At 53.8% G+C, this 16,299-nt stretch overlaps 2 protein-coding genes and 1 long non-coding RNA gene across 4 annotated transcripts in view; 2 read left to right on the top strand and 1 right to left on the bottom strand.

The window, feature by feature from the left end:
• Positions 1-7,000, top strand: part of EXOSC10 (exosome component 10) — a 20,490-nt gene extending 13,490 nt beyond the window's left edge. Inside the window, exons 18-25 of the mRNA XM_068538873.1 lie at positions 1,102-1,197; positions 1,542-1,616; positions 2,781-2,868; positions 3,931-4,004; positions 4,533-4,704; positions 5,544-5,605; positions 6,155-6,231; positions 6,859-7,000. Of these exons, the coding sequence (XP_068394974.1) occupies positions 1,102-1,197; positions 1,542-1,616; positions 2,781-2,868; positions 3,931-4,004; positions 4,533-4,704; positions 5,544-5,605; positions 6,155-6,231; positions 6,859-6,889 (675 nt within the window). The 3' untranslated portion in view covers positions 6,890-7,000. The remainder of the gene's footprint in view (positions 1-1,101; positions 1,198-1,541; positions 1,617-2,780; positions 2,869-3,930; positions 4,005-4,532; positions 4,705-5,543; positions 5,606-6,154; positions 6,232-6,858) is intronic.
• On the bottom strand, positions 4,667-12,934 carry LOC137761848 (uncharacterized). The gene is made up of 3 exons (XR_011073458.1): positions 12,793-12,934; positions 6,291-6,501; positions 4,667-6,161 (listed from the first exon to the last, which is right to left on the bottom strand). It is a non-coding gene; the product is annotated as an uncharacterized lncRNA (long non-coding RNA).
• Positions 12,374-16,299, top strand: SRM (spermidine synthase). Of its 2 annotated transcripts, XM_068538874.1 has the most exons (8): positions 12,375-12,627; positions 13,205-13,325; positions 13,717-13,809; positions 14,591-14,744; positions 15,371-15,454; positions 15,559-15,704; positions 15,787-15,909; positions 16,011-16,299. In XM_068538874.1, exons 1-8 carry the CDS (start codon positions 12,461-12,463, stop codon positions 16,029-16,031), a joined length of 909 nt encoding a protein of 302 aa, XP_068394975.1. In that variant the 5' UTR covers positions 12,375-12,460; the 3' UTR covers positions 16,032-16,299. The 2 variants fall into 2 exon arrangements, with proteins under 2 accessions (XP_068394976.1, XP_068394975.1); XM_068538875.1 differs by lacking the exon at positions 13,717-13,809 and having other exon boundaries at positions 12,374-12,627.

Genomic DNA, 16,299 nt, shown 5'->3' with positions numbered 1-16,299 from the left:
TTTTCACTTAATTACATACATTTAGTCTTGCTTCGTGTGAAAAGAAGTCTAGGAGCTTTCGTTGACCGCAGAATTCATTGAGCCACAAAGTGATTAGGCAGCTAAAGATGTGAGCGTGAACTTGTGGCTGTGTGGACGTGTAAGCGCTGTGCCTGGTCTAAAGGATGCTGGATCCCCTCGTGCCCTGTGTGGCAGGGAGCCTAACTGCAGAAAAAGCCAACGGATAGCACATGCTGATGAACCCAGGTGGAAGCAACATTCTGTTGCATAATTTCACTGGTTACCTATAAAGGTGTATGATTTTAAATTTCAGGTAATTTCGGGTTACAACCCCACATTTTAGAGCCAGCCAGACCTGGGTTTAAATCCTTGTTCTGCACCTATTCGCTGTAAGGCTCCGGAAGACTTTCTTAACCTCTCCCAGCCTCGCTTTCCTCATCTGTAAGATGGTGAGAATAATGCCACATAGCTCATAGGTTGTAAGGACATGGTGAGAATTCATTGATTCAGTAAATAGGTATTAAACACCCTACTGTGTGCTATTACAGGTTATTACAGTGCTTTATACATAGGGGAGGCTTTAAAAAAATTAGTCGTTAATACTGTAAATCAACTATACTTAAATTTTAAAAATTTAAATTAAAATAGTTTGTTTTTTGGGTTTTTCTTTGGGTTTTTTGGGGGTTTGTTTCTGTTTTTTGTTTGTTTTTGTTTTCATTTTTTTTGTTTTGTTTTTGTTTCTGTTTTTGTTTTTTTGCAGCTTACAGAATCTTAGTTCCCCAACCAGGGATTGAACCTGGGCCACTGCAGTGAAAGCGCCGAGTCCTAACCACTGGACTGTCAGGGAACTCCCAAAAAAGTTTTAAATAAAAAAATAAATTTAAGTTATTCCCTGGTGGTCCAGTAGTTAGGGCTCCGTGCTTCCACTGCAGGGGGCACCGGTTTGATCCCTGGTTGGGGAACTAAAATCCTGCATGTGGCATGGTGTGAATGAATGAATGAACGTCAGCTGTTAGTATCATTACTGTTACTGTTATTCCTCTTGCTTGTATCTTAATGTCACAGAATGATTACATGAGTGATCATTTTCTGTCCCTGCAGGAACCTAGTGCTGAAGAAAATGGAAAGAGTCCATTAACAGTTGCACAGAAAAAAGCCCAGAACATAATGGAGTCCTTTGAAAATCCATTTCGGATGGTAAGTAATGGTTGTGTATGTTAAGTGCTGACAGAAGAGGCAGAGCTTTCTGTAGCTGTAGGTGCCTTTTGCCTGGAAAAGAAGCTGAGAGTCTTCAGAGACTGGAAGCCTCAAAACTCTGAAGTCGTCCCCGGCAGTGGGTTGAGACCTGGAGTCAGGTCTTTTGAGACAAAGCCGAAAAGAAGACCCCACTTGAGGGCCAGGCAGCTGCGGCCGGGCTGATGCTTTACACTGAGGCCTCCTAAGATGGAACCAGCAAGAAAACTCCCATCTCAGCGCCACCGACCTCTGGGTCCGGATTCCATTTCTCAGCGGTTAACGTGACTGTGTCTCCGTCTCTCCAGTTTCTGCCTTCACTAGAATCCCGGGCTCACGTTTCTCAGGCAGCAAAGTTCGATCCATCTTCGAAAATCTATGAAGTAAGTGGATTTGTCACCCTTTCTAAGAGTGACTTTCTAAGAAAAGGGGACTTTTTAATTTCTTAAACCAGGTTTCTGATTTTAAACAAGCCCATCTGTGAACCTCCCTGAAAGTGAATGCAAGAAACACTTCATATGTAAGCATTGTTTCCAGAGAGAGCAGCCAGACTTTAATCAGATTTTCGAAAGCATTGGGGAACTTTTTAAGAAACAGATCTTTGGTTTTTGTTTTTTTAAATTGAAGTTTAATTTACTTGGTGTAAAGTACACAGATATGAAATGTACAGCTTGATGCGTTTTTATATATGAATATTACTTTAAGGTTCTTAAAGGTGACAGCTTAAATTTTAAAACACTCTGTCGTATATTGTGTGGTTTGTTTTTAACAGCATTATGAGTAAGAATGAGAGTACATCTTCCCTGGGTCCCCATGAGATGTTCCTGGGAGCCCGCATGTTAATTGTCTGTTAAAAGCCCTCTTCTTCCCTGCAGAAAGTAGCGCTCTGGTCAGATGGGTGGCCTGCCTTCCTCTGCTCCCAGCACCACTCTTTCTTTAGGCAAGAGAATCAGGCCGACACCCTGATGGGCCTCCGCCCTGTCACTGGTGGTTAGCCTGCTGCTGTTAGACGGGGAGTCAGGCAGGGCTTCCCCCACTGGTGGCGGCACACGCAGCAGCCATCCGTCCCTCACCGTGCTTGCTGGTTCCTGTCACCTAGATGCGTTCTAGGGCCGCAGGTACAGGTGGTGTCCTAAAGAAGCACATCAGACTTGCAGGAGCCCTGCCTTGAATACCATCTCCGCCATTTATTAACCATGCCCCTTGGACAAGTTATTTAGCTTCTCCGAGACTGTTTCCTGTCCGTAAAGCAGGGGTGATGTTAACGCCACTGTCCCGGGATCACAGAAGGGACTGAATGAGATGGTGGATATGCGAGCATCCAGCCCAGTGCCTGGGATACAGCTGTACTTTGTCCTTCTTAATAAGTAGCTTATAAATAAAGCCAGCCTGAGGTTTTCTTTTGTGTGTCATTAGATGTGGAACTTACAACCTAGAATGTGTGTAGCTACTAGGTTAGCACGCTCTGCATCACCTCATTAAAAAAATAAAGCATTCCTAGGTGGCTGAGTTCTGGAGTTTTTTTGTTTTGTTTGTTTTCATTATAGATCAGCAACCGCTGGAAGCTGGCAAGCCAGGTACAGGTACAAAAAGAATCTAAAGAAACTGCCAAGAAGAAGGCAGCTGAGCAAACAGGTAGCGTAGCATTTGCTTCCTCAGAAACTCAGCGCATTTGTTAGGGAACAGCCCTTGCACGTCGTTCTGTCGACTTAATCGTTCAACGAAGTGCCAGATACAGCAAAGCAGACCCAGCCCTGCCCTCCGCAGCCTCCCCCCTGCTGAGGGATGGCGGACAGTCAGCCGGTAGATGTGTGAGCTGTCAGGGCAGCGGGTACTCGCTCAGAGAGCGAGGTAGGAAGTGCTGAGGGGTGGGCCTGAGGGGGCGCGGGGCTACTTCCGTCCGGCAGTCGGTGAACGTGACGTTGAGCAGAGACCTGCCGCGCTCGGGGGGAGGGTACCGGACCGGAGGCCCAGCGAGGCCAAGGCCACAGCTCGCCGTGCTGCTCAGAGTGGCCAGGAGGCCCAGGGGGTGAGGAAGGCGGGAAGGAGGGGAGGACGGAGGGCAGGAGTCCGTTGTCAGGACTTGTATTCCAAGTGAGTTGGGAGCCTTGGAGGGTTCTGAGCAGAAGAGGGACACGCGCTGAGTTAGGCTGTGGAGGCCTCGCCCTGGACGCCGCGCAGAGGGCAGGGCGGGGAGTCCGGTCAGGAGGCAGGGCCGGGATGCAGGTGCGAGGGGACGCCGGCGTGGACGGCCTGGGGACAGGGCAGGCGGTGAGAAGTCAGAGCCTGGGTGTGGCCCGTAGTGAAGCCCACGGCGTTGGGTGAGAACTCACGTGTGGTCCGTGGACTCGAGAGGTTTCGTCCTGAGTGCCTGAGGAGGTGGGGCCGCCGCCGACAGTGAGGCTGAAGCGGGAGCCGGCTTGGGGCGGACGGGGTCCTGGTTCTGGTCCTTCACGCGTTACAGTCGAGGTCCCGGCGCAGAATCCTCAGGGGCGTCCTGTAGGCCAGTGCGTGAGGGGCGGGCGATGAGAAGAGCGCCTGGGCCCGCGCCCCCCGGCAGCCACCCTGTGGGGACTTGGGGGGGTGGGGCGGGGCCAGCAAAGGGCGCTGAGGGCCAGGGAGGGCGCGCGGAGCTGGGGCGGCCGCTGCGGGCAGAGGAGGGCGGAGGCTGCACAGAGACGGTTCTCTCTCTTGCAGCTGCCCGGGACCAGGCCCAGGAGGAGTACAGAGCAGCAGCGGAGCAGGCCGTGTCCGTCCGCCAGCAGGCTGCCGTACGTGCTGGCTTTTCTGCTGTTTTTTCTTTTTCTGGTTGCGGTCAGGATTTTTCTCGAACATCAGGAGGGCTTACCCTCAGCTTTGGATTAAATGCTTGCTCCTTCCCAGTTCACGCTGGCTTGTCAAGTAGTGCTGCCTCGTGCCCCTTGAGAAAGTTGACGTTGTCATCCCTCTTCGCTGTTCCTCCCTCCGCGTTTGGGATAAACATGCCCCTGTCCTGTAGCAGTAGACAGGGCTTCGAGCCCGCTCTGTGTCCCACTCCTCCTGCGAGCTGTTTCGCTCCCCGGCACCCGAACACTCTGGAATGCTCAGCCCCAGCCTTTCGAAGTGGCCTGATGTCATTCTCCCTCTGGGAGCTCATCTCGGTCCACCTGGCAGTAGCCCCGCCCAGACTCCCCGCCAGCGCTCCTCTCCCCATCACCGAATCAGTTGTTACAGCCCAGGAGGCGGTGGGTCCCTCGCGATGTGCTCACTGGGGGGCACGCGGGGCGTGCTGCTCTCTTACGGGTCTGTTCAATCCACAGCTAGAGAACGCGGCCAAGAAGAGGGAACGAACGACAAGTGACCCGAGGACGACAGAACAGAAACAAGACAAGAAACGACTCAAAATTTCCAAGAAGCTAAAAGACCCAGATCCACCAGAAAAAGATTTTACCCCATATGACTACAGCAAGTCGGATTTCAAGGCTTTTGCTGGTGAGGCCAGAAGTGGTGCCCTGCGAGGACTACCTGGCCGTGTCACATGGGAGGAAGCTGTGGGGTAAAGAAACAGCGGGCCTTCGGCCGAGCGGAAGCTCTGCCTGAGACCTGGCCCGAAGCAGGAGTTGTGAGGGCAAGACAAGGACACAGTGGTGACCGGACGGAAACCCACCTCCCTCAGCCCCTGGCACTGACTTGTAGGAGCCGCCCTGGTGGTTCAGCAAGGTGGTGTCTGTTCTAATCGTGGCTTCGTCCTTCTTCACAAGAGCTTGTGCCCAGAAACACGTTTTCTCACAGAGAGAGAGACACGCACACGCACACGCACACGCACACACACACACACACACACACATGCACGATTTGGTTTGTTGAGAAAACCTGATGCCCAGGAGGTGAAGCTCTGTGCTTCCTGAGCCGGTGAGAGCCTGTCTACTTTGAAGGGGCTGTAGGTGGCATTCCTGACTACAGAGCAGCCTCCTGGGCAACACAGCAGTCTTTTCTGCAGGAATGTCACCTCTGGTCCCAGTTTACTGACAGTGGCTTCGTCCTGCACAGAAACCAGATAGATTTCCTTGATGTAAAGTGGCCAGTGCTTTAGCCACCTGCCCCTGACCTAAGAATAGACCCGTGAGAAATGAGCCTTGTCTCCAGGCTGCCCTTAGCTACTGGGAACATGATCTGTGAAGTTACATCAGTCAGAAGTTTCTCTCGGTAAGGGGGTAGTGGACTGACGGCCCACACTGCCTGAATGTTGTGCCCCCGGCCCGGTAGTAAGTCTGTTGTGTGTTTTCACTCACTCACACAATCACCGGCGTCTCTCTTCTCTTACCTTTCAGGAGACAGCACATCCACACCTTCTTCCCAGTTTGACCCAAATAAGCAGCCACAGTCTGGCAAGGTAAGTAGTAGACTGAGAACTCCAGCATGCTCGAGGTGCGTGTTCGTTGACCTCTTCCACTGCTCGGAAGACAGGTCCATCTAGGAATCCTTTTTGCATATCTTTTCCCTCACCTCATTTCTTCCCAAGTACAGACAATACCCATCAATTATTCTAGCAAGAAAAAAATGTTTTAAAGAGTCTATAGAAGTGAGTGTGTGGTTTTGAAGGGTGTTACTGTTTGCTGCCATGGGAGTTATAGCCACAGGCCGAAACGCGCCCTGTGGCCTGCCTTTGCCCCCCTTGGGCGTTGCTGCCAGTCAGAGCAGAGGGTGGCTGGACGTCTGGCATGGGGGGGGGTGGGGCGAGGCCCACGTGGAGCCCTCCTGTTTCTTCAGTAGCTCATCTGTATGGCCTTGCCTTCAGAAACACCCAGAAATGTCCAGTTGCAAGAAAACCAAAGTCACACCAGTGGCGCTGGAGTCCTTGATGGGCCATCTGAGCTCAGGGGTGTTTTCCTGTGTGTCTTGCAGTCATGGTTGTCACTCACCCTCAATGGCTTCTTTTCAGAAATGCACTGCAGGCAAAAAAATTAAACAGTCGATGGGAAACAAAAGCATGTCCTTTCCAACTGGAAAGTCAGACAGGTACGTGCCAGACGGCCGGTGTGGCCCGGGAAACCCGGTGAGCAGCCCCGAGGCCTTACCTGGGAAGACTTCCAGAGGGCCTCTCCCAACCCGATGCCGCCCTTTGTCATTTGGAAAACTAGCTGGGACAGGAGAGGTGATCGCTGGATGCCAGTCACAGCCACGGCCTCCCAGGGCTCCAGGCACCCTCAGCGCTCTGCCGGTACCATACAGTTTCCCAGGGGCACCTCAGAGCAAATAGGTCTGAAGTTTGCCTAGATCAGCTTGTTTCTGAGGAATGAGAAAAACAATCTGTAAGCAAATGTGGGTTGTCATTGTTCAGGAATATTTTAGTTAGAGGCGTGAAACCCTGATCCTTGAGGCAGACCCTGAGGTCAGAGGACTCGCCCCCAGGCTGTGGCCATAAAGGAGGGACCTGCCTGTAGATCTCGGTCAGCTCGGCCGTTCCAGCCCCGCTCTTGTCCGCTGGAGTTTCGGGGCACATTGCTGCCCCGCTCAGTTCTCGCAACAGTCCATTTCCCTCAGTTCTGCATGATTAAGGTTCGCCACGTTTTATAAACTGGCTGAGAGCCGACGTTCAGCCAAACTGGAAGAACTAACCCTTTTGTTTTCGTGCTGTCTCTACAGAGGTTTCAGGTACAATTGGCCAAAGAGATAGTGTTGGAAGAGACCCTTGGGATCCTCCCATGGCCTGGAAGCACCAAGTGGTGGTGCTGGTTTTGTACAGACTCATTTTTAAACCATTAAAAATAATTCTTACTGGAAGAAAGCTGGTTCCTGACTTTTCTTTTGCGGCCACCACGGCTCTGGCAGGAGAGAGCAGAGCTCATCCTGTCCAGATCACCATCGTCAGTGGCCTGGGGTAAGTGTGCCCTTGGGGTGTGGTTTCTGGAGAAATCCAGAACCACCTCCAGGGGGGAATGCAGGAGGGTCTCCTGTGGCTCGGGAAAGGGAGGCCTGGAGCACAGCGCTCACCCGACTGTCCGTCCCGGGAGTTCTCACTCGTTCACACACCTTCAGATCACATGAGTGAAGCCAAATGGTGGGAAGTACACTCGGGAGGGACTGGTGGGTGCCTGGAAGCAGCGGGGCTTCTCAAGGGCCTGGTCTCTTCTCTGCTTCTTTCTCTCTCTTTTCTTTTTACACTTGTTTTTTCCCAATTACAAAAGTAATAACATGTTTATTGTAGGAAACGAGGAAGACATAGATAAATGCCAAGAGAAAAATTAAATCGTCTTTAATTCTACCACACAGAGATAACCTTTAACATTTTGATAGAAAGGCTTTTTACCATGTATATCTTTTTTTTTTTTTAATAAATGCATTTACTGTTGGCTGCGTTGGGTCTTCATTGCTGTGCACAGGCTTTCTCTAGCTGCGGCACGCGGGGGCTACTCTTCTTTGTGGTTCACGGGCTTCTCATTGCGGTGGCTTCTCTTGTTGCACGGCACGGGCTCTAGGCACGCAGGCTTCAGTAGTTGTGGCGCGCGGGCTCAGTAGTTGTGGTGCGTGGGCTCAGTAGTTGTGGCGTGCAGGCTTCAGTAGTTGTGGCGTGCAGGCTCTAGAGCACAGGCTCAGTAGTTGTGGCGCATGGGCTTAGCTGCTCCGTGGCATGTGGGATCTTCCCGGACCAGGGCTGGAACCTGTGTCCCCTGCATTGGCAGGCGGATTCTTAACCACTGTACCACCAGGGAAGTCCACCATGTATATCTATAACTTACAAACGGCTTTATATTTCTATAGTCTTTCACCTTTTTTTAAAATATTTATTTATTTATTATTTATTTATTCGGTTGCGCCGGGTCTTAGTTGCGGCAGGAGGGCTCCTTAGCTGCGGCATGCATGCGGGATCTAGTTCCCTGACCAGGGATCAAACCCGGGCCTCCTGCATTGGGAGCGCAGAGTCTTATCCACTGCGCCACCAGGGAAGCCCCTATAGTTTTTCACCTTTAAAGTTTATATTATGAGACTTTTCTCATTCTAAAATTCATTTTAGAATTATTAAGCATTTTTAATTATTATTAAACATTTTAATTATTAAACATTTAGATTTCTATTTTTGTACTATTTTTAATGCAACACTGAACTTCTTGTATAAATTTGTGACCCAGTCTCTGATTATTTCTTCAGAATTCCATTTGATTTTAATCCTGAGATGGGCTATCAAGTAAAGAAAGCACAGAATGATACCATTATTTTTGGGTTTTTTACAAATAACGGTTTGTAAAAAAATATTTTACAAATATTTAAGCAAGGAACCTGTTTTCTTGGAAGTTTTTCCCACGAGTTACTGAGAGGGCTGACTGCATGTGAGCCCTACAGGGCTGCCAGGCCAGACATGGCTGTGCCACAGAGCAGTGCCCCCAGGACAGCCAGGGTCCGTACAAGGTAGGGCTGGAACGGTTGAAGCTGACAGAAAAGCCAAATGATTGGTGGCTTGCCCAAAAAGATGTTTTTCCTCTGTCTCTTCTGTAAATACAGTCAGCCCAGAGCTGGTGTGGTGACTGGTGGTCCTCAGGCTCTGGCTGCTGTCTTGTTGCTCTATCGTCCTCAAGTCAAACACAGGGCTGCCACCTCATGGACCTGGTAACTGCCCCAGTGCCACCCACTACCTTCTCATTCTGTTTAGCTGGAAGGAGGGGAGATCAGCAGCCAACCTCCACTTCCCATTGGCCAGAACTTTAGCCACATGACCACAGCAAAGGATACTAGGAAAGTCATTATTTCAGTGCCCAGCTGCAAATCCTGGGTACTATCATTGTATAGTCAGAATTTGGAAAGAATGGACATTGATACACAGTGAGCTGTCTGCCAAAAAATGGCAGAGTCTCAGCTATGAGAAATAGACAGATGGGGGGTGTTCCCCGGTGGCCCAGTGGTTAGGATTCTGGGCTTTCACTGCCGTGGCCTGGGTTCAACCCCTGATTGGAGAACAGATCCCACAATCCATGTGTCACGGCCAAAAAAAGATAGATGGGAATGTTTTTAAGCAAGAAATTGTATTCTACTGAGGACAGCCTGAGGAGGCTTCCTGAAAGGTGCATCTGGGTCGCACTTGGAAGACTAAGGGAAGAAGTGCAGAGAACCTTGTAGCCAGTGCTACTCAAAGAGTGGGCCTCTGATAGAGACTGGCTGGAAGCTGGTTAGAAAAGCAGATCCCCAGGCTCCACCCCAGACCAGCCCTATCAGGATGGAGGGTTGGGCCTGGACACCCGGTCTGAACTCTCCAGATGGTTCTTTTATGCGTGCTTAAGTTTGAGTACCATGTGCTATAAGCAAGGCAGTGGGCCTCAGTTCGCGTTTAGTGGGCTTACCACTGGTCAGAGGTGAAATGAATAACGGAGACAATGTATTAAGTTTATCACAGAGGTAAAATTATTCCTTGTCCTGTATATGGAAGTTATCCTTGCTCGTTTTGTCTCTGGTTTTGTTTTTTAATAAGATGGAGACCATAGACCATAGGAGTAGAGGTCTTTTTTAAGTGTCTTGTCTTGCAAAAGAAAAACTTGGCAACCTATGTCAGTGCCCAAATGTGTTTCTGAAATTTGGCCCATGGAACCCCAAAGTCCAGGACCACTGAGCCATGGGATAGAGCCAAGAGCCTTGGGGTTTTGGAGAACAGCTGTAGTTCCGTTTCCCTGAAGCATCAAGTCATGGGGAGATTGTTCGGATCCCCAAGGACCAGGGAGGATGTGCCAGTGTATGGAGGGGCACATGTCAGTCAGTCGGGAACTGCTCGGTGATTCTGAACCCTCAGTGATTCTGAACCTTGGAGGCTGTGACGGGACCTGTGCTCTGGGAAGATGATCTGGCAGGGCCGGGTGGGGTTGGAGGTAGAGAATTTATGAGTAGAAGGGCTCTTTGCTCCAGGAGGTACACTGCTGTTTGTGGTCCTTAGGAAGCTTGCCATAAGCATTTTCAACCAAGTTAATACCACATACTGGCCAAATTCCCACTCATAACCACAGCTGGCTGAACACAGTGCTTAAAAAAAATGACTCCAAGTGCTAATCAATGACAGAAACACATTGCTGCTCTGTGGCAGCCCCATTGCCTTGGACAGTGGCTGTTCACCCACCTCTTGTCCTCTTATAAACTATCTACCCTTTAGGAGGTTGGGACAGTTGACCCACTGGAGAGTAAGGCTTTACAACTGAATTGTAAATGCATACTGGTCTGAATTTGGAGAAACGTTTCATATGATACCTTGATTTTTTCCATCCTGATTTTCCCTATCAGTTGTAGATTTAACTGGGCTGTATAACGATGGCTACTAATGGCAAAACCACAGTTCTTCTTCCTTGTGATCTGAAGTTGGGTGGGTGACATTTCTGGGCTCAATGTCCTGTACATCTGGGGAATTTTTTGCTTGAAATGTATTCAGGGCCATTTTCTTTGAACTTGGAAGGTCTGAGCTACTGCTATACATAACAGCCTAGAGGTCCTGTTTGCTGTTGGCGCTTGAAGCCAAGACCACAGCTTTACCTCCTCTACGGGAGGGCCAAGGGTGTCATTTATTGTCCTCACTTCAGGATGCACATGCTGGAGCAGCCTTGTTCAACTTGGGGGAGGGATGGGATAGACTTGATCTTCCACTGCCCCACCCCCGCCCCCGCGCAGTGCCCCAGGAATGCCAGGGCCCCCATCTGGGCTCAGCTGTGCAGTGCCTGGAAGAAAGCCAAGGCAGCTGACTCCACTGGGTGCCTGGACCCACATCCTGGCCTCCCACGTCCACTCAGCCTGTTACTCAGTGCTGCCAGCTACAGGCACCATCCCTAGTCTCATGGAGCTTACAGTCTGGCTCAGGGTACACAGAAGCGAGCAGGCTGTCACAGCTCAGAGGCATAGACGTCTTGATATGCAGGCTGTGATGTCAACACCATGAGCCAAGTACACGGCTGAACCCAATCAAGCCTGTAGCAGCTGACGTATTGGTTGATGATCTCATCTGCTGTGTGATCCTGACCCTGGGTCGGGTAACAGTTTCGTGGGAGCCACCTCCTAGCAATTCTTTTACTGCCTTGGCTCACTTCCCCTTTAAAAGGAGTTTAACCCAACCAAGGCTCATTGCTGTAAGGCTTGAGGCTTGCACTAACTGATAAACACCAGTGTGTTTTTCACCTGGGGTTAAGGACACAGGCTTCCCACCTCCAAGCAGAGGCTGCAAAACATCACTCAAAAAATATCCCTGTCATAATGTCACCAGTAGCTTATACCAATTTCATCTCCCTTCCCCGGCATGAGAAGAACGAGGCATGTAGAGCAATTAGCATTTAATATTTGGTAATTAGCATGCTTAATGTGATTCAGAGAAGTTCCTTGACATTTTCATAAAAACAGAAAGCACATTCCCCTCCCACCCACCCTTCAAGGAGCGAGGCCTAGTTTGGCACAAAAAGAAACCCCAAAAAACAAAAAACTGTGGGCCAGTCTTTTTTGGTGCTGAATATGCATGTGTTGGCCTCTTTCGGGACACTGCTGGTAAATTTAGAAACTCGTTAAGAACGCTTTCTCATTCAGCAGCCATACGCTCATGGATCAGAGAATCTAAGGGGAAATGGCTAAATCGAGCTTAAGTCGTGGGGCTGTGATGGTCCTTCTCAAGTAAATAAAACCCTCGTTGTGCCCCCGACAAACCACACACACTGTTGAAGTCCAACAGGGAGTCAAATTCGGGAACGCGGTGAGAGATACATTCTACTCTGTCGCTCCAGCGCCAACAACGTAACTCTTCGCCGGACAATGTAGCCGCCCACTCCGGAGTCTCCAGCCCGAGGGTTCAAACCGGCGGTCCGCACGTCCCGGCGCTCGGACACTCCGCGCCGAGCCCGAGATGTCAGCTCAGGTTTCCCCTCCGCAGTCGGGTACCCCTCGCTCCCTCTCCGCGCCCGTCGGTGCCTCCCCAACCCCGGCCCCACGTGGCCCCGGGAAGCAGGCCGCACTACCCTGCTGCCGCCGACTGACAGCCGGCCGCAGCCACCGGGCGCCGCGCTCCAGCGAGGCAGCCAATGAGCGCGCTCGGAGCGCCGGTGGGGCGGGACCGCCGGGCCGCCGAGCGCTCGCGCCGCCACTGGAGGGCTTGGGGCCCGCCCATGGCAACAGGCCCCGCCCCGCCGGCAGGGTTAGGTTGCGGCGCGGGCGGCGGGGAGGAGTTGGTCCCGTTGTGCTGCGGCTCCGCGCGGCCTGCAGTCCCGGGCCCGCGCCCCGCGCCGCCCGCCCGCCCGCCGCCATGGAGCCCGGCCTTGACGGCCCCTCCGCCTCCGGCCCCGCTGCCATCCACGAGGGCTGGTTCCGCGAGACGTGCAGCCTGTGGCCCGGCCAGGCCCTGTCTCTGCAGGTGGAGCAGCTGCTACACCATCGACGCTCGCGGTACCAGGATATCCTCGTCTTTCGCAGGTACCCCCGCCCGCCCGGCCCCGCGCCCCGGAGCCCCGGCGACGGCTCTCAGCCCAGACCGCCGGCTGCCAGCTGCCCAACCCCACGCAGCCCGCCGGGACTCCTGCCCCGGTCTCGGCCCAGCCCGCCCCTCTTCCTGCCGGACCCCGGTCTTGCGCCCTTTACCTCCGGATGCCCCCGGCCGTCTCTGCCCGCTCCTGTCCCTGCAAAACTGTCAGAAGTTCTCGTAACTAGGCCCGTCTCTTCCCTCCGTCCCCTCCCCACCCTGCATCCCGTCTCGCTGGGCTGGGGGGCTGGCGTTGCGGGCGGTCCTCTTCGGCGGGGAGGGAGCCGGAGTCTGCGCCGACCCGACGCGCCGAGCTCCACGTGTCAGTCCCGGACACGTCAGAGCCGGGACCCCGAGTCCAGCCTCCACCTAGCGGGCCTGCCCGCCGATCCTCGCCACGTGTCACCCCTTAGGACTCACCCCGGGAGCCCCTCTGCAGGTTGGGGGAGATTCTTCTCACCCAGGGCGAGTCGGGGCACGTTGCCCCTTTCCCGGGGAACCCAGATTCCTGACTGTCACTCCCACCCGCAGTAAGAGCTACGGTAACGTGCTGGTGTTGGACGGTGTCATCCAGTGCACAGAGAGGGACGAGTTCTCCTACCAGGAGATGATCGCCAACCTGCCTCTCTACAGCCACCCCAACCCACGCAAGGTACTCCCATCCCACCCACATCCAGCCCTGAGGCCAGTGATAGGTCCCACAGAGCAGTGCTGGGGGCTAATGGGGGGAGCCACCCATTTTACAAGGATTGGGGGCTGACAGCCTGGCTGAGGCCTGGAGCTTAAGAAGGAGCAGCCCTGGAGGGAGTTTCCAGGAAAGGGGGACACATCGTGCCAGGTTCCTAGGGCAGGAGAGCTTTTCTAAGAGTAGGAAGTGAAGTAATGAGGCTTGTGGAACAGGGGAGCGGAGAAATTGTTCCAGGTGGTTCTGTCTGCTCAGCGCAGTTTGGGGGGCAGGGAGGCCAGCCACTGAGTCCTGCTGGAGCCTGTTTGGTGGGGCTGGTGCCCGGGGCCCCGCTCCTGGCTGACTCTTCCCCTGGCAGGTGCTGATCATCGGGGGCGGGGATGGGGGTGTCCTGCGGGAGGTGGTCAAGCATTCCTCCGTGGAGTCGGTGGTCCAGTGCGAGATTGACGAGGTGAGTGCGCAGAGCCGGGCGGGGTTTGGATTCAAGTCCCAGTTCTCCCTGAATTGGCTGTTTACCCTTGGGCAAGTGGCTTAACCTTTCTAGGCCTTGTTTCTTGGTCTCAAGAACACGTTGGAGGATTCAGTAGGAAAACCAGATAGTAAAGCACCTGGCACAGAGTAGGTGTGCCACTGATGCTAGTTCTTAGTAAGACTAAGAGCTGAAGCTGCATAGAAGTCCCAGGGGACTCCAACCACCTGTGCACCTGCCCTTTACAGCAGTGTGCTTCCGTGAGCATCTCGGGTTCCGGGTTCAGCCCCTGCCTCCTTGGAGCTGATATTCTAGTTAGGAGGTGATATCAAAGGGTTATCTGATAAAGGAGTGTGAGATAAGGCATAGTGGTGAGGAAGGTCCCCAGGGTGTGGGTTGATGCTGAGGTCTGAATGAGAAGCAGCTGGCCACGTGGAGACAGGGAAAGGCTCTCCCGGTGGAGGCTGGAATTCTAACCTCTGAAATAGCAAGAAAGCCACTCAGCTTCAGTGGTTGGGTCTGGGGAGAGGGAGCAGGCGTGGTGGAGGTGTGGGCCGAGCTGCAGGCGGGAGCTAGCCCTCTGAGAAGTTATGGGGAGGCACCAGACTGCTCTCTGTTTTACAGATGTGGAAACTGGGGTTCCACAAAGGGAGTGGCTTGTCCAAGGTGACCGGGCTCTGAGAGGGGATCCCACTCAACTCTGTCTGGCTCCAGGGCCCCCAACCCCCGTGGCCCAACCTGTTCCCTCCTGTCTCCTCCCCAGGATGTCATTCAAGTCTCTAAGAAGTTCCTGCCGGGCATGGCCATTGGCTACTCTAGCTCAAAGCTGACCCTACACGTGGGTGACGGTTTTGAGTTCATGAAACAGAACCAGGACGCCTTCGACGTCATCATCACTGACTCCTCAGACCCCATGGGTAAGCAACGGATGGCCTGGGGCCTCTGGCAGCCACCAGAGGGAAGGCCAGCCTCCCCCTCTGTGTCCCAAGTCTGAGTTGCGGAGTAGAGGACACAGGGGGCCCCCAGAATTAGTGCAGCTCTTTTCCCTTCTAAGTTGTCACCTCCCCACTCAAACATGGCTCAGCAGAATAGGGGGACTGGGCTACTGCACAAAGTTCACAAGTTGGTTGAGGACCTGGAAGAGAGTGGGGCTCTGGGCTTGGGCCGCTGAGGCCCCAGTTTCCTCTTAAGCCTCCTCTCTGCTCTCGACAGGCCAGCATCAGGGTGTGCGGGGTATCTAGCCTTAAGCCAAGGCTCAGGGTGGAGATCCCCCTGATGCAGTGCCTGTGAGCATCCCCCCAGGAATGGGAGTAAAATGTGGAGCCCCCTCGTACTGGGGTACTGGATCCCTGCCCCTCTCAAAAGCACCCTCTTCGTAGTTGGTTTCTGAACTCCACAGACCTGGCTTCAGTTCTCAGCTCTGCCCCTGGGCAGCTGTGAGGGTCTGTGTGGTCAGGTGACAGCGGCCCTTGCCGCCTCCAGAGCCAGGCTCAGGCAGTCTCAGCCGGAGCGTTCCTGGTCCCTTATCCCCTACTCCCCTCAGGCCCTGCTGAGAGTCTGTTCAAGGAGTCCTACTACCAGCTCATGAAGACCGCCCTCAAAGAGGACGGCATCCTCTGCTGCCAGGGTGAGCGGGCCACCCCGCGGGAAGGGGCTGGCTGGGGTGGGAGCGCGGGGGTGGGCAGAGAGCGCCGCCTGCCGGGTGCTGATGCTGCCTGACCGGCCCCCCAGGCGAGTGCCAGTGGCTGCACCTGGACCTCATCAAGGAGATGCGGCACTTCTGCAAGTCGCTCTTCCCCGTGGTGGACTACGCCTACTGCACCATCCCCACCTACCCCAGTGGCCAGATCGGCTTCATGCTGTGCAGCAAAAACCCAGTGAGCTGTGGGCTGTCCTGGGGGCGGGAGCGGGGCAGGTGGGCACGGAGAGCGCTCCCCTGAGACCCCCCCTTGTCCCCAGAGCACCAACTTCCGGGAGCCCGTGCAACAGCTGACGCAGAAGCAGGTGGAAGAGATGCAGCTGAAATACTACAACTCCGACGTGCACCAGGCAGCCTTCGTCCTGCCCGAGTTTGCCCGGAAGGTGAGCTACCTGCGGGGCAGGGAGACCCAGGGCTCCCTGAAGGGCCCCTTTGGTCCCCTCACAGTCCAGCACCCTCCTGACTAGGCATCGTGTCCCACCAGGCTCTGAATGATGTGCGCTGAGCCCACGTGCCGCTGCCCACGCTGCCCAGGACCTCGGCCAGGGAGCCTCCGGGGCACCTGGGCCCCGCCAGCCCTGGACAAGACCCCCGCTGGCTCGCCCACCAACCGAGTGTCACAGGCCCCAGAACGCTGCCCGGCCGGCCCTGCTGGGCGGACTGTCTGTCTTCCTGTGTGTGGAGCTCAGCCTCCGAGCCTATACCAGCTGTGTACGGCAACCACCCGCCTTCTGTCGCCCCTCACTCACCAAACACGTGTATTTATAACAAAA

Source organism: Eschrichtius robustus, chromosome 3 (assembly GCF_028021215.1).
Source record: "Eschrichtius robustus isolate mEscRob2 chromosome 3, mEscRob2.pri, whole genome shotgun sequence".
In the NCBI taxonomy this organism is placed as follows: domain Eukaryota; kingdom Metazoa; phylum Chordata; class Mammalia; order Artiodactyla; family Eschrichtiidae; genus Eschrichtius; species Eschrichtius robustus.
This window is presented reverse-complemented; position numbering and strand designations above follow the sequence as displayed.